Genomic DNA, 27,706 nt, shown 5'->3' on the forward strand with positions numbered 1-27,706 from the left:
ACTTGAGCCACAGCGCCACTTCCAGCTTTTTTCTTTTTGCTTATGTGGTGCTGAGGAATGGAACCCAGGGTCTCATGCATGCATGGCAAGCACTCTACCACTGAGCCACCTTCCCAGCCCCTGTCCCTGAATTTTTGTGCTCAAGGCTTTACCATCTGAGTAACAGAGCCAATTCTGGGGGTTTTGGTAGTTACTGCTTGGAAGAGTCTCAAGGACTTTCCTGTGTGGGCTGGCTGGTACTGTGATCTTCAGATCTTTGTGTCCTGAATAGCTAGGAATACAGGCATGAACCACTGGTGCCCAGCTTGAGATGAGTTTTTAAAGGATTATTCTAGCACTTGGTTGAACACAGACCATCATAGGACAGACAGAAGCCACCAGAGCATGCAGAAAGAGGAGGCGGAGGCTATGGCATGTATCCACACACAAAAGGTGGTTTTGCAAAGTACAACAGAAAGTAGAGAAAGGAAATAAAGCTCAGGTCATCTGGGTACATGTTGAAGAGGAACACTTGTAGGGTGGAAGGGATTCTAGGGTTTGGTTGGGTGTATTGTATGCATGTGAGGACATGTCATAATAAAGCCCCTTTTGTATGTGTGTGCTGATATAAAATCTAAAACTGCACAGCACACAAACAGTGCCATTTTAGGCTTTCTTTCTGATCAACAGCTCTGACTACATTCACTATTTTGCTTAACCACCACCATTCTCCATTTCTGAAAAATTATCTGAGCTCTGTACACGTATGTTCCAACTTCCCCTCAGGCCTTCTAGCCTCTGTGCATTCTGTCTCTGTGAATTTGTCTGTGGGAGATGCTTCAGATAACCAGACCTATATTGTCCTTCTGTGTCTGGTTTATTTACTTACCATGATATTTGGAAGGTTCATCTGTGAAGGATGTATTACAAGTATTTTGCTTGTTAGTCCTGAGTAATATTCCACTATAAATGCCACCCATTCACCTGTATAGGAACCTTTGAGCTGCTTCTACCTTTTGGCAATTCTGAATACAACACATCTATGAAGATCATTTTGCATCCCTGCTTTGAACTTGTGGAGTATCTGCCTAAGAGTAGAATTATTGCATCACTAGGTAATTCTATGTTTAGAGTTTCTCGGCACTGCCACTGTTTCCCACCGCAGCCACACTGCTTTCTTTACTTTCCCACCAGGAAGGCCTAAAGATTCCAGTTGCTCTACAGCCCTGCCAATGCTTATTATTATCTCTTTGTTGTTGTTTATATGTTTCATTTTTGCTTTTGTTTTGGTAATAACCATGCTTAGAGATGGGAAAGGCATCTTCTTGTGGTCTTGTTATGCCTTGTACCAGTGAGTAGATTTGTCTGGCATCTTTCCCTGTGTTCATTGATTGCTCTGTAGAAAAATATATGCTCCTGTGCTTTGTTCTTTTTTTAATTTTTTTAATGGTAAAGATACTGTACAGAAGGGTTACAGTTACAGGAGTAAGGTAATGAGTACATTTCCTATTGAGCATTGTTACTCCCTCCTTTGTTTTTCCCCTACTATCCCTTCCCTCCCCACATCCCCAACTCCTCCCTGCCCGCCCCCCCCGCAAGTTATACAGTTCTTTTTCAACATACTGTCTTGTTTGTCTCATTGTTACAATGGGTCAACCTATATAACCTTGTTTCTTTGTTCTTTTAAAAGTGAATTGTGGCTCTTTTTGCCCCATCTACCTCGAGAATGAAGACCATTCTCAGTAATCAGATCGTCGACATTCCAGAAAACATCTACAGCACTCTGAAGCAACGCACGGTGATTGTGAAAAGTCCCAGCGGAACCCTGCGGAGGGATTTCAACCACATCAAAGTAGAACTCAGCCTCCTTGGAAAGAAAAAGAAGAGGCTCCGAGTTGACAAATGGTGGGGAAACAGAAAGGAACTGGCCACCGTGCGCACTATCTGTAGTCATGTACAGAACATGATCATGGGTGTTACTCTGGGCTTTCGTTACAAGATGAGGTCTGTGTATACTCACTTCCCCATCAACGTTGTTATTCAGGAGAATGGGTCTCTACTTGAAATTCAAAACTTCTTGGGTGAGAAATACATCCAAAGAGTTAGGATGAGGACAGGTGTTGCTTGTTCAGTCTCTCAAACCCAGAAAGATGAATTAATCCTTGAAGGAAATGATATTGAACTTGTCTCAAATTCAGCTGCTTTTATTCAGCAGGCAACAACAGTTAAAAACAAGGATATCAGAAAATTTTTGGATGGTATCTATGTTTCTGAAAAAGGAACAGTTCAACAGGCTGATGAATAAGATCTAAGTTAACGCATCTTTGGAGACTATCCTGGATCCTGACCAGTTTCTGATACTTCTATGATGCAATCAATAAAAGAATTCTATTGGGGAAAAAAGTGAATTGTGAAGCTAGGTGCTGATTTCTGAAGTCCTGGCTACTAAAGAAGCTGAGATCTGAGGATTATGGTGCAAAACCAGCTTGTGCAGAAAAGTCTACATGAGACACTTATCTCCAAAACAGAAAATGCTACTGTGTCTCAAGTGGTATGGCACTAGTCTTGGGCACAAAGAAGTTCAGGGACAGTGCCTAGGCCCTGAGATCAAACCCCACAATCCACCAAAGAAAAAAAAATGAATTGTGGGTTATTTTGTCATTAAGTTGTATGACTTCTTTTTTTTTTTCTGGATTGTGGGGCTTGAACTCTGGGGCTGGGGCCTGTCCCTGTGCTCTTCAGCTCTACCACTTGAGCCACAGCACAACTTCCAGTTTTCTGATGGTTAATTGGAGAGAAGGGTCTCATGGACTTTCCTACCCAGGCTGGCGTTGAACGGAGATCCTCAGATCTCAGCCTCCTGAGTAGCTAGGATTATAGGCGTGAGACACCAGCACATGGCTGTATGACTTCTTTATGTATTCTTGATTACAGTCACTGTTAACATAGATACTTTGCAAATATTTTCTCCTTTTTAGTTCTCTCTTCTAGTGGTAAGCTAAACATATGAATTTATTCTATTAATGTTCGTGGCTTTGTTGTTATATTTAAGACACAATTGCTGAATCTGATGTCATAAAGAGTTTACTTATGTTTTCTTGTCTCAGACTTAGGAGCTTTTTTTATCTTAGAGGCTACATTTAGGTCTTGGATTCATTTTGAGCTAATTGCTGCATTTAGTACAGAGTAAAGTTTCATTCATCCTCTTGCTTGTAGACATTTACTTTTCCCAGATTACTGAGTTGAACTACATGGAGTTTATTTTACATCTTGGGTCTGTGGAGTTGTATTTGATCACGTTTGGCATGACATTGTACTGGGAGTTCTGAACATCACTGTCACTCCAGACTGATGGGAAAAGCCATGCTGCCACCTGTGGTGCTCTGGGGAGGAGGAAGCTGACCCCAAGTTTCTTGCTCTCAGATCCATTCTCTGTGCTGTCACCCATGCTCATTTCTTCATGGCCGCCAGGAGTCACTGGACCCACCCACTATCATGGACCAGGAAGTACAACGTACCATGTGGACAGAAACCATGAGTATTACTGAGGACTCAGGGACTCAGACCTGAGCTCTCCTATGTGTATTTTCCTCTCGGTGCCTCAGTTTCTCCTTTGTACTACAAGCCTGTGTGAGGGTTCATCTTGACCACACAGGCAGTGTGCTGAGTTCATGTCATACGCTGGGTCAGTGAAAGTCAGGGTTGGTTAAACTTCAAGGAACCTCACAGGGTCCCATCAGGATGAATGACTACCGCGTTTCCTCCAGGAGTGGCCACAGATGAGCTGCAGGTGATCCAGCCAGACAGGGCGGTGTCTGTTGCCCCTAGAGAGACGGCCATGCTGCGCTGCACTTTGACCTCCCTGCTCCCTGTGGGGCCCATCCTGTAGTTCAGGGGGAAAGGACGAAGCCAGGAGTTGATCATCCATTTCAAAGAACCCCACAACCCACGCATCACACCAGTTTCAGATGTCACACAGAGGGACAACATGGACTTTTCCATCCACATCAGTAACGTCACCCCAGAAGACGCGGGCACCTACTACTGCGCGAAGTTTGAGAAGCCGGCCACTGAGGGGTACTAGGAATTTAAGTCTGGACCAGGCACCAAGCTGTTTGTGAGTGGTGAGTACAGTGTGGCTTCCTTTGTCCCCTAGAGTGTGACAATATAACCCGAATAATGTCCTCAGTTCTATGAAGACCAGTCTAGAAGCACAGGTGGGACTAGATGCTCCATTTCATCCTCTGGTGCCCCCTCCATGGGCCAGGGAAGCCCGGGTCTGCACAGGACCTGTTGCAAGGCTCCACAGCTGGTCAGTGGAGACATCTGTCCCTTAGTCATCCTGGGCCAAGGCCAAGCCCCTTGGTTCCAAAGAAGAAAGATCAGACAGTGTGAGTGATTCTCCTATCACAGGTCAGAGGAGGCCTGCTGTCTCCAGGGAGCACTTCTCCTTGGTGACCAAGGTCTCTTTTCATGCCACAGCCCTGAGTACTTGAGGGCCTACTATGCTGGTGCTATGCTTAGTGATTATGGCCATGTGCATACCTTCGGTGTTGGAACAAATACTGCATGTCCAGTATTGTCCCAGTTGATACCTGTGCCCTGATGTTGGGGCTCAGCACGCTAGACCCTCCTCTGGGGTCTCTGATCCACAAGGTCAGAGTCTGTGGTTGTGCTGGTTCAGTGCCGCCCACCTTGGAGGTCGGCCAGCAGCCCACAATGACAGGGAACCAGGTGAAAGTCACCTGCCTGGCATCTGACTTCTACTCCTCAAGTCTGCAGCTGACCTGGACAAAGAGTAGAAAAGTTTCACAGACAGAAGCAGGCTGGGCGTCCACTGAGAACGAGAATAGGACCTACAACCAGGTGAGCTGGCTGCTGGTGAACGCCTCTGCACACAGGGAGAACGTGGTGCTCACCTGCCAGGTGGAGCAAGAGTGGCCCTCCATCACTGCCAACCTCACCCTGGAGAAGGAGCAGGGCAGGGACCCCACCCCCGGTGAGCTCTCACTAGATGTTATTTCCATTTAACCTGTTCAAATATCCAAAGTAGTGTAGAGTGCTGGTTATAGATGAACCTAGAAGTCTGGAAAATAAAGTTTTAATGTCAGTTTGCACATGGAGAGGCACTGGTAAGAGTGTGGTTCACAGCTTCATGGATCCTGGACATAAACAGATACTAAAGGAGAGACAAAGAGAAGGATGGTCCTGCCCTAGGACCCAGCCTCCTGCCTTCTCCATAGTTGTTCTCTTCTCCTTCCTCATGGCCCTCTCCTTCCTCCTTAGTCTTTTTAACCTCTGTCCATTACATGATAGACTTGTCCACACACAGCTGGATCTTCACCCAGCAGATACTGGCACCTGCTGATTTAAATCTAAAAAAAGCCCCTGGGAACATGGGGTTGAAAGAGGAACCAGGCCTCACTGTGACCAGAAGTGGTTATACAAGAGGGCCTCGGTGTCTCCTGATTGGTGGTAATGGACCCTAACCCACCCCGGCCCTCACTACACATCCACAACAGGGAAAGAGAAGTTTCTCTTTGAGTTGCTACCACCTTTGAACTCCTTGTGAATTAGAAGTTTCACAGACAAGGGACTGGGAAAGAGCTGGGGTGTTGTTCATGACCCTTTTCCCTTAGAACAGGGGTTACATAAGCCTATCAAGGGACATCTGAGGTTCTTGAGGACCTGGCCATCACCAGCCTGTAAAGCCAATGTGTGCTGATGAATGAAATGCTCCCCTCCAGTGCTCACTGCCCCAGTGTCTGGCTATAATCCTTCCTAGAACCACTCGGTGTTATTTCCCTGTCATGGAATATAGGAGCAATTTTCCTCTTTTAGAAGGGTCCAGGGTTCTCCCAGCATACCCAGTGTTGCAGGACTAATCTTCTGGGTCAATGCTGGGACAGTGGTTGGACTGTGGGAAAAGTAAAGATAAGAAGCTGAGGATAACTGGGAGCTGATGTTTCATGACTGTTATACTAGATGCTCAGGAGGCTGAGATCTGAGGATTGTGATTGGGAACCATCCCAGGCAGGAAAGGCCCCATGAGGTTCTTATCTCCAATTAGCTACTCAAAAACCAGAAGTGCAGCTGTGGTCCAAAGTAGCAGAGTGCTAGCCTAGAGCAAAAGAGCTCAGGAACAGTGCCTAGGGACTAAGTTCAACCCTACAGAGGAAAAAAAAAGCCCTGGACAATTTTATTGCTAAAAAGATGGATAGTAGATACATAAGCATGTCTACTAAGAATTTGGTCGTAGCTGGAAATCGAATGCAAACAGAGTCCACAGCTGGGTTGTCAAGTGATGAAAGACATTGTCCTACAAAAGCAAAATCACTATCATGGTTAATAAAATTTACAGTAATTCTTCCACATCTAAAAGGGAGTACCAGGTGTTAATGGTTCACAGTTGTAATCCTAGATACTCAGGAGGCTGAATATAAGGATTGTGGGCTGAAATGTCTGTGATACACTTGTTTGCAATTAATCAGCAAAAAAACTAGAAATGAAGCTGGGATTCAGTTAGTAGAGTGCTAGCCTTGAACAAAAAAGCTAAAGGACAGTGACCAAACAATAAGTCTAAGCCCAGTATGAAGATAAATCTAAATAAATAAATGAATAGAGTACTATTTTTCAAAATTTGCTTTTATATTCTTTCTAATGTTTGTGCCAATAATTTTTGTTTCAATTAATCTGTGTGTGTGTGCATGTGTGTGCACGTGCCTGCATGCACACACCCATCCTGGGGCTTGAATTCATGAGCATCACCTGCACTTCTGGCCTTTTGGTGGTTAATTGGACATAAGAATCACATAAATTTTCCTGCCTTGGCTGCCTTCAAACCATGATCTCAGCCTCCTGAGCAGCTAGGACTACAGGTGAGCTACTGACAATCAGTTGAATTCATCTTTAAATGCATGGTCACAGCTTCCTGTGAAAACATCTGGGCACTAAAATATCTTTCCAGGATTAAAATGACTAATTCAGCTTCCCTTAAGGGTCCAGTTCACAGAGTGCTCGCTTATATGTCAAATGCGTGATCCTTGGCTACAGGCCATTTGAGAAGGTTCTGTACACTTTAGGAAATGGGACCAAGCTAAAAGAAATAAGTCACTGGGTAATAGATTCAGGGGCTCCATCTTGTCCTTAGCTCCTTTATCTTTCTCCCCCTCCTTCTCCTTTCTCCCTCTTCCTTTCACTTTTCCTCTCCCTTTCTCTCTCCCTTTCTTCCTCCCTATACCCCCTGTCTTCCTTAACAAACTCCTGAGTAGCTTCTGTCATGTGGCCCCAAAACCAGGATATTCTGTCTAGCCAGGTGTCCAGAATCAACAGAACCCAGATAGGTGACTCTGAAACCAAAAGCAAAATCAACCCTAGCACCTTTTAAGTTGGATTTCTTGGCCATTAGTAGAGCCATTCCCATTAATTACTTTTATGTTAGAGGAATTGTGGTGAGTTGTGCTGTTTCATGAATTTTTGTCTGTCTCTTCTCCTGAACTTTTTGCATTAAGAATTTCATGCTACACACTCTCTGAGCCCTGTGATTTCACTAGCATCAGCCATGGGTGCCCTCATTCCATCCTGATGGTAGAAAAGTGCCCATTTCTCTTGGACAGAATCAGTCTTGCTAGAAGATCTCAATTTTTTGTTGTTGTTGGTCATGGGGATTGAACTCTGGGCCTGGGAGCTGTCCCTCCGCTCTTCAGCTCAAGCCAAGTGCTCTACCACTTGAGCTACAGCACCACTTCCTGTTTTCTGGTGGTTTATTGGAGATAAGAGTTTCACGGACTTTCCTGCCTGGGCTGGCTTTGAACCACGACCCTCAGATCTCAGCCTCCTGAGTAGCTAGGATTACAGGCGTCAGCCACCAGCGCCCAGCAAGATCTCAAGTTTTATGTTTACTTTTCTCCGATCTCTACTTTCATTGACTTAAAAAATTATTTTCATCTTCTGTTGCTTTCTGTTGATTTTGCTCTTCTTTTTGTAGTTTCTTGAGGTAGGAAATTGACTGTGTTGATTTAGACTTTCCTCTTCCTACTTCCTCAAATTTGAACCAGGGTAGCCAGGACAGGGCCCAAGTTCAAAGTCGTCAGAGTGTGGTAGGTCCAGGTCACTGCAGATGGGGCAAGTGCTGGCTCTGGGGAGGAATGGACTCCAGGGGGCTCTCTACTGGCTCCTCTTATGTCTTGATTTTTCAGATACTATGTGTTTTAATCTTGCTGGGCTCCTCATACTTCTGTTCCTTGGTACCAAGGTGCTCTGGCACTTGGAGTTTCTGCATCTACATCTACAGGAAATAGATGGTAAGTTGAAAGGGAGGGAGGGCAGGCCAAGGAAGGGTCAGCAGGCGACCAGTTCACTGTCACACAGTGTCAGAGTCATTGGAGTCTAGAGGGGATAGAGGCCCCTCCCCACCTCAGAAGTCTCGTGGAGCCTTGTGAGAGGTACCCAGTTCCCAGAGCGAGTGTGAGTGCTGCAGGAGGGGTGAGGTCAAGGGTTTGGAAAGGGTGTCCACAGGGTCTGAGGGGCTGCATGGAGGAGGTGGAACAAAGAGTGGGAAGAGGGACAAAGCACTCAATGGTCCCCTTGGAGGCCATCACTAGATTCCCTCAATGATGGGACTTCCTGGGACAAGGAGAATGCAACTTGGAGCAATATTAAAAGGACTGGCCCTACACTGGCTAAATGGACAAGAGAGAACCATTCAACCCAACACAATGGACAAAGAGTGGGCATGCAATCAGGAAGCTGAGGGAAGGGAACAGTGCTGTCCCAGGGGCTCCTGTCCTCTCTGGACGGGTGCTCAGGAGTGAGCAGCACCAGGAACATCAGAGCACTCAGGAGACAATTCATGAATGAGGTGAGGACTCAATGTGACATCTCCTCCACAGCGCTCTCCTTCCTTCAACCCTGCCACATGGAACTCTCAGTCACTGCAACCTTCACACTTGGAGATGTCCAGCCTGGGGTAAAAAGCAGACAGGACTCTGCTCCAGACTTCTCCTCTCCCAGGATACTGCCAATCCCCAGAGTTGTGTTTCTCCTTATCTCCACCCACCACCCCCAGCAGTTGGGCTGCTTTTCTGCTCCTGAACTAAAGCTGTGAAATCAGCTCTGAGGACTGACTCAGAACACTGCCTGAGGATGTGAGAAATGGGCCCAGCCTGAACACATCACAAGGGTCCCACCCATCACTTCTGGTGACAATCACCACCCCCTCAGTCTGTCATGGAAACATAATTGTGTACATAGGGCAATGCTCATGTAAGATAAGGTGTCTTTGGATCTGTGGTGGAGATTTGAGAGGGAAATTTAATATGGTTGGGTAATGGATAATCATGAACAAAAGAAGTAATTTTTTTCTGAGTTTAACCAACCCCAGTTCAAAGACAAGACCACTTCCTTAAAGGGAATGAGGTGGGAGATCAATACATGCAAATACTAAATTCAGATTTGAAAACCTGATGTAAACATATATGGATGTCAACAAGGCTGAAGAATGTATGTTCACATCATTAGCCCAAATTAATCAGATACTAGCAAGTGGATTCAAGATTTCACTTCTTTGTATGTGCTAGTATTGCCTGGGGCTTGAACTCAAAGCCTAGGCTCTGTCCCTTAGCTTTTTTCACTCAAATCTAGCACTGTAACTATTTGAACCACAACTTCACTTCCAGCTTTCTAGTGCTTAACTGGAGAAAAGACTCTCACAGACTTTTGAGCCAAGATTCTCAGATCTCAGTCTCATGAATAGCTAAGAATACAGGCATTGAGCCACCATTGCCAGGCCTAGATACAGGATTCTAACCTAGTTTGAGTCTAGTCCCCAAACTGGTGCTCTTGCCCATTAATCCATTATTTCTCACCCTCTAGAGAGTTCAGAGGCACGTGAAAGTAGTGTGAGATGATGTAAGAGATCGGCTTGGCATCTCTGCATAGAAAGTAGCTCTTCAGAACAACGTGATAGGAGAGAGACATCACAGGGAGAAAGGAGAGTTATCTTTACACATAATCTTGCAGCGCATGTATAGCCTCTGCCTTCCTTTCCTCCCTTGTTCTAACTGCTGGCCCTGAAACTTATTGGGACCCAGATCAGGAGACATTGGTCCCAAAGAGGCCCTGTATGGGGAAATTGATTGCTAAGAATCCTTGGATATTGACGGGTTAGCAGCTAAGTATGAAAGTTTCTAGAAATTCTCTTATAATTAGATAGAACCTATTTCAGGGTTGAGGGAAGGAAGAAGTTTGCCTGTTAGTTCTGGTTTTGTTAGTATTGTTGTCTTGGTTTTTTTTTTTTTTTACCAGTACTGAAGTTTGAACTCAGAGTCTCATGCTCTCACTTGGCTTCTTTTGTTCAAGGCTGGTGCTTAACCATTTGAGCCACACATCCACATCTAGCTTGTTTGCTGGTTGATAAAAGTGTCTCAGATTTTTCTGTTCCAGTTGCCTTTAACCCACGATTCTCAGATCCCAGGCTCTTGAGGAGTTAAGATTATAGGCAAGAGCCTCCTGCACCTGACTTTGGTTCTGCTATTCTGGACTTTTATTCTGCCTATCTATTCCTTCTCCAAAAGTGGGCACTGGAATCATTGATCTGAATCAGAAAAATCCGCATCACCTAGTATGGATAGGTAACCTTCAAGTGGTTGAGAACCAAAGAACAAAAAGGCAGAAGAAAGGCAACCTTTTCTCTCTTCTGGTGCCGGTTGCTCATGCCTGTATTCCTAGCTACCCTAAAGCCTGAGATCTGAGGATCATGGTTCTATGCCACCTTGGGCAGGAAAATCCATGAGACTCATCTCCAATTAACTACAGAAAATCGGAAGTGGAGTTGTGGCTCAAAATGGTAGCACACTAGCCTTGAGCAAAAGAGCTTTGGGACAGCACCCAGACCCTGAGTTCAAGCTCCATGACTAACAAAATTTTAAAACGAAGAGTCTCACAGACTTTCCTGCCTGGACCGAATTTAAACTGTGGTCCTCAGATCTCAGCTTCTTGAATAACTAGGATTACATTGTGAGGCACTGGTGCCCCACCCCCATGAGGTTTCTTCGCTTCAGCGGAATAGAACAGTTGAAGGCCCTGAAGCTGCACACCCCCTTTCTCCACATGGAAGACCAAAGGCAGCTGGAGTTGATGTTTCCTTTTCTCCATGTAAATCAGGCTCTTGTGGAGCCCACCAGGTCTAACTCATGTTGAACATGGAGTCTACAAGTACCTAATGGGGGAACATGTCCCAGACATGTGAACAGAGCCAGGCAGGGACAGGATGTGGGAAAGTTTCCAGGAGAAGCAGGGCTGGCCTGGAGAGTTCCATGCAGTTCACACCACACAGACGGATGCTGCATCTCCCCTTCCAGCAATCTGCCTCCTCCAACCCTGAACACCAGCAAACCAGGGAGTGTAGAAACACATGCATGCCTCAGACATCCATCTCTTAACCTGCATGTCTGCCAGTCACATGATGTGGCCAGGTGTAAACCAGAAGGCAGCCAAGGCCTCAGGTGAAGCAGCTGCCCCTTCCATACACCAATAAAGAAGAGGGGTGCTGAGAATCCCAGAGGGTGCAATTGATCTCAGAAGGTAGGTTTTTAAGATAGGAGCTCCTTGAAAAGCTGTATTTTACCTTCCTTTCTCCATCGGATTCCAAGAGTATCATAATGATCCATGGTTGATTTGTTTTTTTCAAGAATATTCCATACATGTTCCCTTTAATATCTGCTAAAACACTGTGGGGGGAGGGGGAAACAACTCCTTATCCCCAGGTTTCAGATGACAACATAAAGTCAGGGGTGACTTGCCCCGTTTCTTGGAGGTCCTCATCCCTGTCACTCATCCTTCCTTTTCCCCCAGCTCTATCTGGCAGAGCAGGAAAAGGCCTTGGTTCTTTCTATACAGATAACACAGAGTCTATGTGTTGGAGGTGTGGCTCAGTTGGCTGAGGACTAGCCAATGAAAGAATGCATCAGATACCTAGTTTGAATCCTAGTCTTCTACTTAAAAGAAACAAAAGGAAAAGAGAACACAGAGTCCCCAAGCTGATGTGCTTGCCCCAGGACTTGCCCACAATATACATAATCCTAGCATCTCATATTAACTCATAACCCCCAGCTCACCCCACCAAGCAGCTACTCATCCATCTAAAGCCACGTTCTCCCCTGGGATGAATCAGAAAATGTTTCCTTTTTTGAATACAGGGACACAGATCCCTAAGGTCCACATGTGCACCAGTAATCTCAGCACAGGGATTGCAATGGGGTGACGTCGGGAGCTGCTCCAACACTGAGCTGGGCTTGGGAATGTGACTCCTGCCTCCAGCGGAGGCACCTTGGTGAAGCAGGTGCAGGACAAACCACAAGCCAGCTATATCTGACACTAAGCAAAAGCTCAAAGACCTCAAGAGCTCAAGCTCCAGTGAAAAAGAAGCATTCTTTCCATGAGGTGGATATGATTAACATTCTGAACTGTACCCTGGGTGACTCCTCCTTGTATAGCTTCCTGTGTTGGTGGATTTCTATTTCCCAATATCGAGACAGACTATGACAAACTAGTTCCTCTTTCATGGAGAGAGGCAGGATCTCTTGTCTTTCCACACAGCAGAGTCAGGATTCTCCCCAACACTGACATCAGGACACAGCAGACTGCTGAGGTCTCCATGATGCTCATTCCTGACTCCTGGTCCCAGTCTGCTCCTCCTGGCCTACTACTGATCCTCCTACTTGGATTCACAGGTGAGCATGGCCCTTGGGTAGAATTCATTCTTCCAGCTCCTAATCTAGCCTTGCCCCTGGACTTCCAGATAAACCCAGGGACAGCCTCAGAAGACTGGACAAAGCACCAAGTGTCTAGAGAGCCAGATACCTGAGCACTGTCTGTGGAGCCTTCACCTACAGCAGGTGACCAGACACTTCTAATCAGAGAGTGCTTCCAAAAATAATCACATCTCTATAATATTTCAGCTGATAACCTGCTTTTCCAATAGATTTGTTATTTAAATCCTTGTCATTCTTGTCTCTTGATAAAGCAACCTGCCCAAGGCTGGAGGCAGCCAGTGAGTGGGTCTAGCTCCAAGGCCAGAATTTTTGCTCATCTTCTAAGGACAGGAAGACTCTCATGGAACCATTTTGAGGTGGGCAAGGCTTTGGGCATCCCAGATGCTCAGTCACCATTGCTCTTCAGTGAGGGCCTTCTGTCTCACAATCCTCCACAGCCTCTTCCCCTTCAATACAGCCCACATTGTCTGCTTCTTGGTGCATTTGTTTAATTGTCAGGCCTGGCTATAACATCGCACCTTGGGCTGGGTGAGAAAAGGAGTAGTTATGGATTTCCTCACAGCTCCTTGGCTAGAGTTCCCAGATCCATGTATAGGCAGGGGCAGCTTCTCTTCTTGCCTTGCCCTTGGAATCTTCTGTCTCTGACACATGGTCTGTCCTCCATGTGTTTCTTTGTATCTTCTTCTAACAACATCAGTCCTGATAGATGGCCCTCTCCTACAATTTAACCTCAATGATCTCTTAAAGTCCTGCTCTCCAAATACAGTCTCATTGAGGTAGGGAGATTCACAGCTTTCACATATAGGACACACAGGTCAGCAGGTAACACGTCCCCACAGACAGCCCTGCTCATCTTGCTTTTCTCATGGGAAATTTGTTTTCCCTCTTTCAGGACAGCAAGATGGAGGCCTGTCTTAGCAAAGGCCAGGAGACCATCCTGCTCACAGCTCCCCAACGGCTGTTGCCTTTGTCCCCTTCTTTCTCCATAAAGCTGACCTGGCCTATCTTCAAATAACCATTCGTTTGGGCCAAACTATTTGCATAGGAAAGTTACTTGGTAACTGGGTCATTGCCACAGAAAATATCTACTGGACGTAGAATCCAGTGGCCTAGAGAAGCATCACAGTGAGCAATTTATATACCACACACATGGTTAATAGATACCTACTACATGCTGGAAACTCTTACGGGAATTTGGATGCATTGGTGAGTTAAAGAGCCAGAGTCATTGTCCTAGACTCTACTAGGGAAAATGACAGGAATCAGTACCCACCACCACCACCACAACAAACTAAGGGTAAGTGATGGTTTATCTTGAAAAGAGAAGAGTACTGGGGAAGAAATTCACAGCTGGGTAAAGGGCTCAGAGAATCTATAGGAGAAATGCACAAAACCAGAAGTATTTGGATGGTCACCACTGAGGGGGAAATCTGAATGAAGTTTAGAGTGGGTGCTGGGTGAAGGGTGTGGCTGGCTGGGGGAGGGGCTTCCTGTCAGGGACACAGCCATGCAATGTCCAGAGAGTAGATCTCATTCAGCTATGCTGAAGTGTTTGGCTTTCACACTGCATGAGATTGGAGCCTTCACATGGCCTGGAACCTGAGATGAGGTGCTGCATCTGGTTTTGTTTCGTTTATTTTGCTGGTTCTAGTCTTGAACTCAGGGTTTGGGCATTGTCCCTGAGCTTTTGTGCTCAAGGCTTTACCCTCAATTCTGGAGTTTTGGTTGGTTAAGTGGAGGTAAGAGTCTCACAGACTTTCTGGTGTGGGTTGGCTTTTATTGTGATCTTCAGATCTCAGTATCCTAAATTGCTAGCATTACAGGCATGACCCACCACTGCTTAGCTTGAGATGGGTTTTTAAATGATTTTTCTAGTATTTGGTTGATCACAGACTATCACAGGACAGACAGAAGCCACCAGAGCATGCAGAAGGAGGAGGAGGCGGCCATGGCATGTGTCCACATACATGGTTTTGCAAAGGACAACAGAAAGTAGAGAAAGGAGATGAAGCTCAGATCATTTGGGTACATGTTGAAGAGGAATACTCATGGGGTGGAAAAGACTCCAAGGTTTGGTTGGGAGTGTTATATGAGTGTAAGGAGAAGTAATGGTGAAGCCCCTTTTGTAAATTAGTGTGTGCTGACATAAAAATCACTTTGAAATGCACAGCATACAACATGTGCCATTTTAGAGTTTCTGTTCAACAGTGCTTACTATATTTGCTATGTTGCTTAACCATCAACGTTATCTTTTTCTGAAAAATTATCTGAGCTCTGTACACGTATGTTCCAACTTCCCCTCAGGCCTGCTAGCCTCTGTCCATTCAGTCTCTGTGAATTTGTCTGTGGGAGATGCTTCAGATAACCAGACTGTCCTTCTGTATCTGGTATCTGATATTTTGAGGGTTCATCTGTAAAAGATGTATTACAAGTATTTTGCTTGTTAGTCCTGAGTAATATTCCATTATCAATGTCCATCCATTCACCTGTAGAGGAATCTTTGAGCTGTTTCTACCTTTTGGCAATTGTGAATACAATGCATCCATCAAGATTATTTCATATCCCTACTTTGAACTTGTAGAGTACATGCCTAAGAGTAGAATTATTGCATCACTAGTTAATTCTATGTTTAGAGTTTCTCAGCACTGCCACTGTTTCCCACAGCAGCCACACTGCTTTCTTTACTTTCCCATCAGGAAGGGATAAAGATTCTAATTGCTCCATACCCTCAGTGTGCTCCACAGCTCATTGCTTATTATTTTCTATTGGTTGTTTTTTTTCTAATGTTTCATTTTGCTTTTGTCTTGGTTAATAGCCAGGCTAAGAGATGGGAAAGGCATCTTCTTGCGGTCTTGTTGTGACCTGTCCCAGTGAGTTGATTTGTCTGGCATCTTTGCATGTGTTCATTGATTGCGCTGTAGAGAAATATGTGCTCCTGTGCTTTGTTTTTCAAAAGTGAATTGTGAAGCTGGGTGCTGGTGGCTCACACCTCAGGAAACTGAGATCTGAGGATCATGGTGCAAAACCAGCCTGGGCAGAAAAGACACTTATCTCCAATTGATCCCCCCAAAACAGAGTGCTGCTGTGGCTCAAGTGGTAGAGCACTAGCCTTGGGCACAAAGAGACTCAGGGATAGCGCCTAGGTCCTGAATTCAAACCCTATAACCCACCAAAAAATTGTGGGTTATTTTGTCATTAAGTTGTACGTCTTCTTTATGTATTCTTGATAACAGTTCTTGTTGGCAAACATATGTTGCAAATATTTTCTCCTTTTTAGTTCTCTCTTCTGGTGGTAAGCTAAACATATGAATTTATTCTATTGATGTTCATAGCATTGTTGTTATGCTTAAGAAACAATTGCTGAATCTGATGTCATAAAGAGTTTACTTATGTTTTCTTTTTATTTTGGGGGGGTCTGGTCGTGGGGCCTGAACTCTGGGCCTGAGTGCTGTCCCTCAGCTCTTCAGCTCAAAGTTAGCGCTTTACCACTTGAGGCACAGCACCACTTCGGCTTTTTTCTTTTTTCTTATGTGCTGAGGAATCAAACCCAGGGCCTCAAGCATGCAAGGCAAGCTCTCTACCACTGAGCCAACTTCCCAGCCCCTGTTTTCTTGTCTCAGAGTTAGGAGCTTTTTTAGTCTTATGGGTTACATTTAGGTCTTGGATTCATTCTGAGCAATTGCTACATTTAGTACAGCGTAAAGCTCCATTCATCTTCTTGCTTGTAGACATTTACTTTTCCCAGATGACTGAATTAAACTATATGGAGTGACTTCTACATCTTGGGTCTGTGGGGTTGTGTTTTACCACATTTGGTGTAATTTTGTACTGAGCATCACTGTCACTCCAGACAGATGGGAAAAGCCATCCTGGCACCTGCGGTGCTCTGGGGAGGGCGAAGGTGACCTGGAGTCTCTTGCTTTCAGGCTCATTCTCTGTGCTGCAGCCCATGCTCATTTCTTCATGGCCCCCCAGGAGTCATATGACCTACCCACTATCATGGACCAGGAAGTACAACACACCATGTGGACAGAAACTATGAGTCCTGCAGAGGACTCAGGGACTGGATATATATTTCCCTCTCTGTGCCTCAGTTTCTGCTTTGTATTACAATCTCACATGAGGGTTCACCCTGACCACACAGGCAGTGTGATGAATTCATGTCGTACACTTGGTCAGTGAGAGTCAGGGTTGATGAAACTTTGAAGAACCTCACAGGGTCCTGTCAGGATGAATAACTGCCGTGTTTCCTCTAGGAGCCACCACAGATGGGGAGCTGCAGGTGATACAGCCATACAGGGCTGTGTCTGTCGCCGCTGGAGAGACGGCCATGCTGCGCTGCACTGTGACCTCCCTGCTCCCTGTGGGGCCCGTCCAGTGGTTCAGGGGGAAAGGACCAAGCCAGGAGCCGATCTTCAATCTCAAAGAACCCCACACTCCACGTGTCACACCAGTTACAGGTGTCATGTGGAGATACAGCATGGACTTTTCCATCCACCTCAGGAACGTCACCCCAGCAGACGCGGGCACCTACTACTGTGTGAAGTTCCAGAGGATGGCCACTGAGAGGGACAAGGAGTCTAAGTCTGGACCAGGCACCAAGCTGTCTGTGAGTGGTGAGTACAGTGTGGCTGCCTTTGTCCTCTGGAGTGTGACAATACGTGCAGACAATAACGCCTTCAGTTCTATGAGCAACTGCCTAGAAGCATAGGTGGGGCTAGGTACTTGAGTTCATCCTCTGGTCCCTCCTCCATGTGCCTGGGAAGCCCAAGTCTTCACAGAACCTGCTGCAATGTTCCCAAGCTGGCCACTGGGGACATCTGTCCCCTGGTCATCCTGGGCCAAGCCCAAGCCCCTTGGTTCCAAAGAAGAAAGCTCAGACAGTGTGAGGGGCTTTCCCTTCACAGGTTAGAGGCCTGCGGCCTCCAGTGAGCACTTCTCCTTGGTGCCAGAGGTCTCTCTTCGTGCCACAGACCTGAGGACTTACTGTGTGTCAGGCTCTGCTCTGAAAGCCATGGGGAAGCAGGGAGGGGCCCAGGCTGAGTCTCTGCTCCCTCCAAGCTGTACCTCCTCCCTCCCTTCCCATCCCTCCCCTCAAGTGAGCATCAGCGGGGGGGGGGGGGGGGGGAAGAAGGGGGCAGGGGGGGGAGAGGGAAGATCAGGGTGTGAATTCCTGATGTCTTCTCCAGAAGCAGCACTGGGGAGAGTCCTGAGAGTTCAGGTTCCCTGATGAGTGTCTGCCCTGGTGGGAGGGCTGTGAGATCCGACCTCTGCTCTGGCTCTAGTGTGTACCCTGCCTTAGGTACTTGCTCTCACAGGTGCTGAAGCTCTGAGTAAAACTCTGTCATCTACCCAGGCCCAGTTCTCCTGTGGGTGACAGAGGGGATTCGGGTGAGGCAGCAGAGATGCTCCCCTTGGGTTTTCTGTCAGTTTCAGGGTCTTCTTTCTACCTCCTGACCCCAGGATGCTCAGCACTCAGAACTGTCAGATTCACCCAAGCAATCCCCAAGTTTATGGTTTTTGATGTGACTTAGATTCCCTTGAGTTGTCAGTCTCTACCTCCTTCATCTGTAAGGTGATAGATGTCATTGCCCTGGACTATCTGCATTCTGAGAGAGTGGAGGGACACACACCAAGAGTGTCAGGGTCATTGCTGCTGTCAGTAACATAATGGTCAAGAGGACTAGAGATGGAGCCTCGTGGCTGGTCCCACATCCCAGTCCAGCCACTTGCCAGCCTGTGACCTGCCCACAGTGGCCTCCGTGTCCCCAGCTGGCCCTGATGATCCCTCCTAGAGCATGGCAGCACAGCAGGATGGAAGTCCGGGGGCACTTAGAGCAGCACCTGGCTTATAGGAAATGTCCCATCTAAATGAGCTGTGATGGGCAGAGGCCATGTGACCTTGCACAGGTCACTTTCCCTCTCTGAGCCCCAGGTGTCAATGGGATTGGTGGGATTGGTAGCTCCCCACCTGACTTGTCACTGGAACCACCTGGGAACCCAGGCGGCACCCTAGAAATCCAGCTGTACTTGATCTGCTGTGGGTGTGAAGTTCCCAATTATAGCAGGAGATTCTAAAACAGAGCCAGGGTTGAGAATCTCTGAGGTTCTCATGTTCACCCTCAGGTCAAAGGAGAAAAGTCCACAGGCAAAGTGGTGTGAGACCCTTTCCCTGTGCCTGACTCAGAAAACCACATGCCAAACACAGCTCTGTGTAACTGAGGACTTAGGCACCCACCCTCCACCCCACCACCCGCACACAGCGCTCCCAGATCTCTGTTCACAGCTGCTCTGGGGAAAGGCTCTGAGCTCCGCGTTTTTAGGAAGTTGCTTTGTTGTAAATGAATATGTCTATGTCAACATGGTATCATTCAAGTTGCGCTTACTGTACACCAGATGCTGTGCCCTGACTGGCCTTCATTCACTTCTGGGGGGTGGGGAGGAAGGGGAGAAAGGGACAAGCAGGTATTGTATCCATTTTCTGTTGTTTAGTTTTTTATTGTTATTATGGAGGTAATATACAGAGGGGTTACAGTTACATAAGTCAGGTAAAGAGTACATTTCTTTCTGGACATCAACTTTTTCACCGTTTTCCCCTCCATCCCCACCCACAAATTGAAAAATTCATTTTCAACAAAGTGTGTAGTGAGTATTACTGTTGCATTTGTTCACCCTTTGTCCTTCCATTTCTGTGCCCCTCTTACCCTCCCAAAGATAGATAAATGAAAGAACAAATCAAAAAGTAAACAAAACAAAAACAGCAATGAAGAAAAACACCTCTTTTTTCCATGACCTGAAGTTCATTTAGATAAATATGATTTTATATGCTTAGATACACATAAGCATTGTGCCTTTGTGTTCCTCTCCTAAGAATATCTCCTTTTGGTCACACTGTATACTTTATCATGTTCCAGTATGTTTAAATCTAGTTTCTGCATATGAAAGAAAACATGCCGGTTTGTTTGAGCTTAGCTTGACTCACTTAACATGATCTATTCTAAGTCCATCCATTTTCCTGCAAATGGCAACGTATTATTCTTTCTAATGGCTGTATAAAATTTCATTGTGAATACATACCACATTTTTTTTAGTCCACTCATCTATTGTAGGGCATCTGAGCTGTTTCCATAGCTAGGATGTTGTGAATAATACAGCAAGGATCATGGATGTGAAAGTGTCTTTATAGTATCCTGGCTTGTGATGTTCTGGGTTGATGCCCAGTAGTGGTATGGCTGGGTCATAAGGAAGATCTCTGTGTATGCACTTTTTATAGAAGGAGACACTTAGGCTGAGATGGAGAACAGGTGTATGGAGAGGTGGGCCAGTGCTATAACATGTGTCCACATCCACATGGGCCTGTGTTTGATCTCCTACTATGCTATATGCACATGACTACACAAGGTGTGTAGAGGTGTCTGTATGTATCTGTGTAGTGTATATATATGAGAGAGAGACAGAGAGACAGAGACACAGAGAGAGAGAGGAAGGAGGGAGGTAGGGAGGAAGGAAGGGAGGGAGGGAGAGGGGACAAAGGAATGTGTATATAATTGATCAGGCTATATGGGATGAGATGAGCCTAGGTGCCCTAGGCCAGACAGAGCACCCATCCTTATTCCATCAAGAATCAAACACTTGTAACCTCCCTGCAACAGGAGCAGGATGGGAGAACTGAAGAACTGAGGGGCCTAAAGCAATTGGGCTAGCATCAGGACCCACAAACATTTGACAGAAGGAAGCTAATGACAGCCTCCCACCCTCCAGTTTCTGGTGGGCTGCTGGGGTCTTGATGGCCTGGAGTCCACCTGGACACACTATTTTTACTTCCTCACCTCTTAGAGACTTTGCATCTTCTTCTGAAATAAAAAATAAAGTGTGTTTCTTTTCCAGCTTTATTGGGAGGTTTAATAAACACGATCTTATCATCGGTGTCTGGGGTAGATCCTGTGTTTAGCAGGCATGAGGCCCTGGATTCGGTGTTCAGAACAGTAGTAGTCATAATGACAATAGTGCATAGTAGTACTAATAGCAGCTGTGTGTGGGAAGGTTACTCAAAGCATCTCTTCTGCACACCGGGCAGGCTCTGCAATCACATCTCTGTAAATGCTCCTTTGTAGCCAGACCTTCTCTTCCCGTGGTTTCCGGCCCTGCAGCCAGGGCCACACCTGGACAGACAGTGAGCTTCACCTGCAAGTCCCACGGCTTCTCCCCTCGGAACATCACCCTGAAGTGGTTCAAAAATGGGAACCAGCTCCCTGACTCCCAGACCAGCCTGGACCCCAAGGGAGAGAGTGTCTCTTACAACATCTCCAGCACAGCCAAGGTGGTGCTGACCCCCGGGGACGTCCACTCTCAGGTCATCTGTGAGGTGGCCCATGTCACCTTGTCCGGGAGCCCTCTCCGTGGAACTGCCGACTTGTCTAACGCCATCCAAGGTAGATGACCCCAGGTCCCAACCCAAGCCCCTGCCTGCCCACCAAGTCTGTTGCCCGGTGCTCAGCATTCCTGCTGTCGAGCACCTGTGCCCAGCACTGTGCTGGAGACTGCACTTCCTTTACCAACAGCAACTACATGTACTGGGCCCGCGTGCATGCCCAGCCCCTCATACCTGTTCCCTGATACTGGGGTTCAGCACTCCAGCCCCTCCTCTGGGGTCTCTGAGCCAAAAGATCAGAGTCTGTGCCCGTGCTATTTCAGTACCAGCCACTTTGACGGTCAGCCAGCAGCCCACAATGGCAGGGAACCAGGTGAAAGTTACCTGCATGGCGTCCAACTTCTACCCCTCAAGCCTGCAGCTGACCTGGATGGAGAATGGAAACATGTCGCTGACCAAAACCGGCTGTGCCCACACCGAGAACAAGGATGGGACCTACAACCAGGTGAGCTGGCTGCTGGTGAACGTCTCTGCACACAGGAAGAACGTGGTACTCACCTGCCAGGTGGAGCATGAGGACCAGCCTGCCATCACTGCCAACCTCATCCTGGAGGCCTCTGCCCAGCAAAAGGAGCAGGGCGCAGAAACAACCCCAGGTGAGCCCTCCACAGCAGATGGCCAGCTCCTGGAATGTTTCACTAGATGTTATTTCCTTTAACAGGATTAAATATCCAAAGTACTATATAGTGCTGATTATAGACAAACCTAGAAGTTTAGAAAATAGAGTTGTAAGGTCAGTTCGTACCCCAAGAGGTGCTGGTGCGAGTTTGGTGCACAGCTCCATGGGTCTTTAGACATAAACAGATATTGAAGGTGAGAGAAGGAAAGGGACAGTCCTACCCAGGCATCTGGCCCCCTGCCTTCATCACCCACAGTTGTTCTGTTCTCCTTCCTCAGGGCTCTCTCCTTATTCTTTAATCTTTTAACCTCCATCCAGTCTCCTTTCCATCTTAGACTTGTCCTCACACAGCTGGATCCTCACCCAGAAGATGCTGGCACCTGCTGATTTAAATTGAAAAGGTGTCCCTGGGACCCTGGGGTTGAAAGAGGAACTGGGCTTCAAGGTGACCAGGATTGGTCATACAACAGGGCCTCAGTGTCTCCTGATTTGTGGACAATGGACCCAAAGCCACCCTGGCCCTCACTACACATCCAGGACAGGGAAAGAGAAGTTTCTCTTTGATCTGCTACCAGCTTCAAACTCCTTGTGAGTTAGACGTTTTACAGACAAAGAAACCAGGACTGGGGACCAGGTGGGGTGCTGTTGATGACCCCTTGCCCTTAGAACAGGGGTCACACAAGGTTATCAAGGGACATCTGAGTTTCCTGATGACTGGCCATCACCAACCTGTAAAGCTAATGAAATGCTCCCCTCCAGTGCTCACTGCCCCAGTGGCTGGCTACAGTCCTTCCTAGAACCACTCTGTGTTAGCTCCCTGCCATGGAATGCAGGAGCACTTTTCCTCTTTTAGAAGGGTCTAGGGTCCTCCCAGCACTAATCTGCAGGGTCAGTACTAAGTCAGTGGTTTGGCTGTGGGAAAAGTAAAGATAAGAAGCAGAGGAAAACTGGGTGCTGGTGGATCATGCCTGTTAGCCTAGATACTCAGGGGGCTGAGATCTGAGGATCATGGTTGGAAGCCATCCTGGGAAGAAAAGTCCCTATGAAGCCCTTATCTCCAATTAACCACTCAAAAGCTGGATGAGCAGTTGTGGTTCAAAATGGTAGAATACAAGTCTTGCCAAAATGCTCAGACACAGCTCCCAGGACTTAAGTTCGGCCCTACAGAGGAAAAAAAAAGGCAAGGACAATTTCATTGCTAGAGAGATGAGCAGAAACTGTGTAATTACATCTACTAGAAGTTCAGTCCTAGTTGGACATCCAGTGCAGAGTCCACAACTGGGTTGTCAAGTGATTAAAGACATTGTCCTATAAAACCAAAATCACTATCATGGTTAATAAAATTTACAGTAATTCTTCCACATCTGAAAGGGAGTACCAGGTGCTGATGGCTCACAGTTGAAATCCTAGATACTCAGGAGGCTGTGATATAAGAATTGTGGTTTGCAATCATCCTGGGATGAAATGTCTGTGAGATGCTTGTTTTCAATTCATCAGCAAAAACCTAGAAATGAAGCTATGACTCAATTAGTAGAGTGCTAGCCTTGAGCAAAAACTCTAAGGGACAGTGCCCACACCATGAATGCAAGCCCCAGTATGGAGAGTAAATGAAATAAATAGAGTACTATTTTTCAAAAATTACTTTTATTTTCTAATTTGTGTGCCAATAAATTTTCTTTCAATTCATCCATGTGTGTGTGCACACACACACACGTGTGAGCATGCACATGTGCATGCATGTGTGCACGCACGTGTCCCTGCATGGCACACCCATCCTGGGGCTTGAATTCAGAGCCTGGATGCTATCCCCGAGCTTTTGTGCTCAAGGCTAGCACTCTACCATTCTACCAGGAGCCACAGCTGCAGTTCAGGCCTTTTTGTGGTTTACTGCAAGTAAGAATCTCACAAATTTTCCTGCCTGGGCTGGCTTCAGATCTCAGCCTCCTGAGTAACTAAGATTACAGGTGAGCCACTGGCAATGAGACGAATTCATCTCTAAATGCTTGGTCACAGCTTCCTGTGAAAACATTTGAGCTTTATAAATCTTTCCAGGATTAAAATGACTAATTCAGCTTCCCTTAAAGGTTCAGCTCACAGAGTGCTCCCTATATGTCAAATGCATGCTCCCTGGCTACAGGTCATTTGAGAAGGTTCTGGACACTTTAGGAAATGGGACCAAGCTAGAAGAAATAAGTCACTGGGTAATAGATTCAGGGGCTCCATCTTGTCCTTAGCTCCTTCCTCTTCTTTTCCTCTCTTTGTCTCCTTGTCCTTTCTCCTTCTTCCTTTCACTTTCCTTCTCCCTTTTTCTATCCCTCTCCCTGTCCCTTTCTTCCTCCTTCCATCCCCATCTCCCTTAATCAACACCATGACACAACCTGAGTTGCTTCTGTCAAGTGGCCCCACAAGTCCAGGATGCTCTTTCTACCCAGGTGTCCACATCAACAGAGCCCAGAAACATGACTTCAAACCTCTGAAATGAAGAGCAAAATCAACCCTTCCACCTTTTACATTGCATTTCTCGGACATTAGTAGAGCCATTCCCATTAATAATTTTTATACTAGAGGAATTGTGGTGAGTTGTACTGTTTCATGAATTTTTGTCTGTCTCCTCTCCAGTGTGAACTTTCTGCATTAAGAATTCCACACCACACACACTCTGAGCCCTGTGATTTCTCTAGGATCAGCCACTGCAGATGGGGCAAGTTCTGGCTCTGGGGAGGAATGGACTCAGGGGACTCTCTAATGGCTCCTCTTGTGTCTTGATTTTTCAGATACTATGTGTTTTAATCTTGCGGGACTCCTCATACTTCTGTACCTCAGCTCCAAGGTGGTGTTGGCAGTTGGAGTCTCTGCCATCTACATCCACAGGAAATAAATGGTAAGTTGAAAGGGAGGGAGGGCAGGCCAAGGAAGGGTCAGCAGACAACCAGTTCACTGTCACACAGTGCCAGAGTCATTGGAGTCTAGAGGGGACAGAGGCCCCTCCCCACCTCAGAAGTCTCATAGAGCCTTGTGAGAGGTGCCCAGTTCCAGAGTGAGTGTGAGTGCTGCAGGAGGGGTGAGGTCAAGGGTTTGGAAAGGGTGTCCACAGGGTCTGAGGGGCTGCATGGAGGAAGTAGAACAAAGAGTGGGAAGAGGGACAAAGCACTCGATGGTCCCCTTGGAGGCCATCGTTAGATTCCCTCAATGATGGGACAAGGAAAATGCAACTTGAGCAATATTAAAGGTTTCAGGTGTGTAGATTGAGGGATGGCCCTACTCTGGCTGAATGCACAAGAGAAAACCATTCGAACCAACACAATGGACAAAGAGTGGGCATGCAAGCAGGGAGCTGAGGGAAGGGAACAGTGCTGTCCCAGGGGCTCCTGTCCTCTCTGGACAGCTGCCCAGGAGTGAGCAGCACCAGGAACATCAGAGCACTCAGGAGACAATTCATGAACAAGGTGAGGACTCAATGTGACATCTCCTCCACAGCGCTCTCCTTCCTCCAACCCTGCCACCTGGGACTCTCAGTCACTGCAACCTTCACACTTGGAGACATACAGCCTGGGGTAAAAAGCAGACAGAAACTTTTCACGGACTCTGCTCCAGCACCTCTTCTCCCAGGACAACGCCAGTCCCCAGACTTCTATTTCCTTTCTACTTGGGGACTTATCCCCACCCCCAGCAGTTGGGCTGCTTTTCTGCTCCTGAGCTGAAGCTGTGATACCAGCTCTGAGGACTGACTCAGAACACAGCCTTAACATATGAGGAATGAGCCCAGCCTGAATACCTCAGGAGGTCCCACCCATCACTTCTGGGCGACCATCACCACACCCCCAGTCAGTCACGGAGGCATTAGTATTCCTCAGGGAAAGGCTCATGTAAGATAAGGTGCCGTTGGGTCTGTGGTGGAGAAACTGAGGAGGTAAATTTAATATGGCTGGGTAGCAGGTAGACATGAATGGATGAGTGTGATCTTTTCTGAGTTTAACCAACCTAGGGGATGACAAGAACACATCCTTAACCTGAATTAGGTGGGAGGGGAGTCATGTCCATATAAGAGCAGATGCTAAATTCATATTTGCATAGCTAATGTACAAATAAAGATGTCAAGAAGGCTAAAGAGTATATGTCCACATCATTAACCCAAATGAATCAGATACTAGCAGGTGGATTCAAAATTTTGCTTTTTTGTATGTGTTAGTTCTGGGGCTTGAACTCAATGCCTAGGCACTGTCCCTTAGCTTTTTTCACTTAAATCTAGCACTTTAACTACTTAAGCCACAGCTCCACTTCCAGCTTTCTGGTGGTTAACTGGAGATAAAACTCTCACAGACTTTTGAGCCAAGATTCTCAGATCTCAGCCTCCTGAGTAGTTAGGTTTACAGGTGTTGAGCCCAGTGCCAGGCATGGACACAGGATTTTAACCCAGATTGTGTCTGATCCCAAAACAGATGCTCTTGTGCATTAATCGATTATTACTCACTCTCCAGAGAGCTCAGAGGCATATGAAAGAAGAATGGGATAATGGCTGGGCATCTCTGCATAGAATGTAGCTCTCCAGAACAATGGGATGAGATGGTGACATCATAGAGAGAAAGGAGAGTTATCTCCACACATAATTTCACAGAACATGTGTACCCTCTGCCTTCATTTCTTCCCGTGTTCTGCTGATCCTGAAACCTAGTGGAACCCGAGGCAGGAGACATTGGTCCCAAAGAGGGCATGGGTAGGGAAAGTGGTTGGTAGGAATGCTTGAATGTTGAAGGGTTAGCAGCTAAGTATGAGTCCATAGAAATAAGCTTGGTGATTGGGTAGAGCCCATTGCAGGGTTGAAGCAAGGAAGAATGTTGCATGCTGGTTCTGGTTTTGTTGGTATTCTCGTCTTTATTTTTATGCCAGAATTGGAGTTTGAACTTAAAGCCTCATCTCTCACTTGGCTTCTTTTGTTCAGGGCTGGTGCTTAACCATTTGATCCATACCTCCACTTCTAGCTTGTTTGCTGGTTGTTAAAAGAGTCTCAGATTTGTCTGTTTCAGTTGGCTTTCAACCATGGTTCCTAGCTCCCAGGCTCCTGAGTAGCTAAGATTACAGGCAGGAGCCTGCTGCACCTGGCTCTGGTTCTGTTGGTTCTGGGCTTTTTTTTTCTATTTCTGTATTCCTTCTCCAAAAGCTGACTCCAAACACAGTTCAGACAGTACAGGCAACCCTCACTCTCCAAGGTATGTTGCTAGGTATGTTGCTTTTCCTCTTGGAGAGGGTTCCCAAAGCCCTACCTTCCCTCCTGTCCTCTACAGTACAAGCAATGGCCATCTCCAAAACTCGGGTTGCTCTTTCAGTGGCCCCTGATTCCTCTGCAGGAAGCAGGGAAGAAAGTCACTTCCGGTATTGTATGGAGGGATCCCAGCAAAACCCAGAGCCCTCAAAAGACATTCCATCAGAATTCAGTTTTGGTCTTTGACACTTCTGGAGTCCAAGGAAAGGGTTCATTGTAAAGTCCACCTCGACTAGCAGTGGGCAGCTCAGCAAGCTCCAGTTGTAGGGCTCCTGTATGAGTAGGATCCACCCTGCCCTTCACAGAGCTTTGTGCTCCTGGTGCAGACCAGTTCTTCAGGGCTCCTGCTGAAGCAAGGGCTCTGGGTCTGGAGAAGCCTGCTGAGGTGGAATGAGGTTCTGGAACAGTATATTCTCACAGGTCTGAGGACTGTCACCTAGGACAATCCTGGACTTTGCTAGCAATGACTTCTCAACTTACAGCAAATGTGTCTGTCCCACCTTATAATTTCAAAGGAAAAACTGTCTCTCCCCTATGGCCTTTCCCCTCATCACAATCCCCTTCCTCTGACATCATGGAGGCTGGCACTATAGTCTACCCTCACCAAGCCAAGTCCAGGGCCTCTCCAGGAAAGGCATTCAGAT

At 46.7% G+C, this 27,706-nt stretch overlaps 1 protein-coding gene and 1 pseudogene across 1 annotated transcript; both read left to right on the forward strand.

Moving 5' to 3' along the window:
* The first annotated feature begins 1,705 nt into the window (after positions 1–1,705).
* On the forward strand, positions 1,706–2,372 carry LOC105981725 (annotated as a pseudogene).
* A 14,017-nt stretch (positions 2,373–16,389) lies between these two features.
* On the forward strand, positions 16,390–25,367 carry LOC105981724. Its single transcript, XM_013011022.1, has 5 exons — positions 16,390–17,368; positions 20,867–21,184; positions 21,447–21,779; positions 24,577–24,683; positions 25,280–25,367. The coding sequence occupies exons 1-4, from the start codon at positions 17,083–17,085 to the stop codon at positions 24,678–24,680; spliced, it is 1,041 nt and encodes a 346-aa protein (XP_012866476.1). The 5' UTR covers positions 16,390–17,082; the 3' UTR covers positions 24,681–24,683; positions 25,280–25,367.
* Positions 25,368–27,706: the final 2,339 nt, after the last annotated feature.

The sequence above is a fragment of the Dipodomys ordii genome, unplaced genomic scaffold, assembly GCF_000151885.1.
Source record: "Dipodomys ordii isolate 6190 unplaced genomic scaffold, Dord_2.0 Scaffold13, whole genome shotgun sequence".
NCBI classification, from domain to species: Eukaryota; Metazoa; Chordata; class Mammalia; order Rodentia; family Heteromyidae; genus Dipodomys; species Dipodomys ordii.

Coding starts and splice junctions, on each gene's coding strand:
- LOC105981724 (XM_013011022.1), top strand. CDS start 17,083: ATGCTGCGCTGCACTGTGACCTCCCTGCTCCCTGTGGGGCCCGTCCAG. Junction 17,369..20,866: donor CACCAAGCTGTCTGTGAGTG/GTGAGTACAGTG, acceptor GCTCCTTTGTAG/CCAGACCTTCTCTTCCCGTG. Junction 21,780..24,576: donor GGGCGCAGAAACAACCCCAG/GTGAGCCCTCCA, acceptor TTGATTTTTCAG/ATACTATGTGTTTTAATCTT.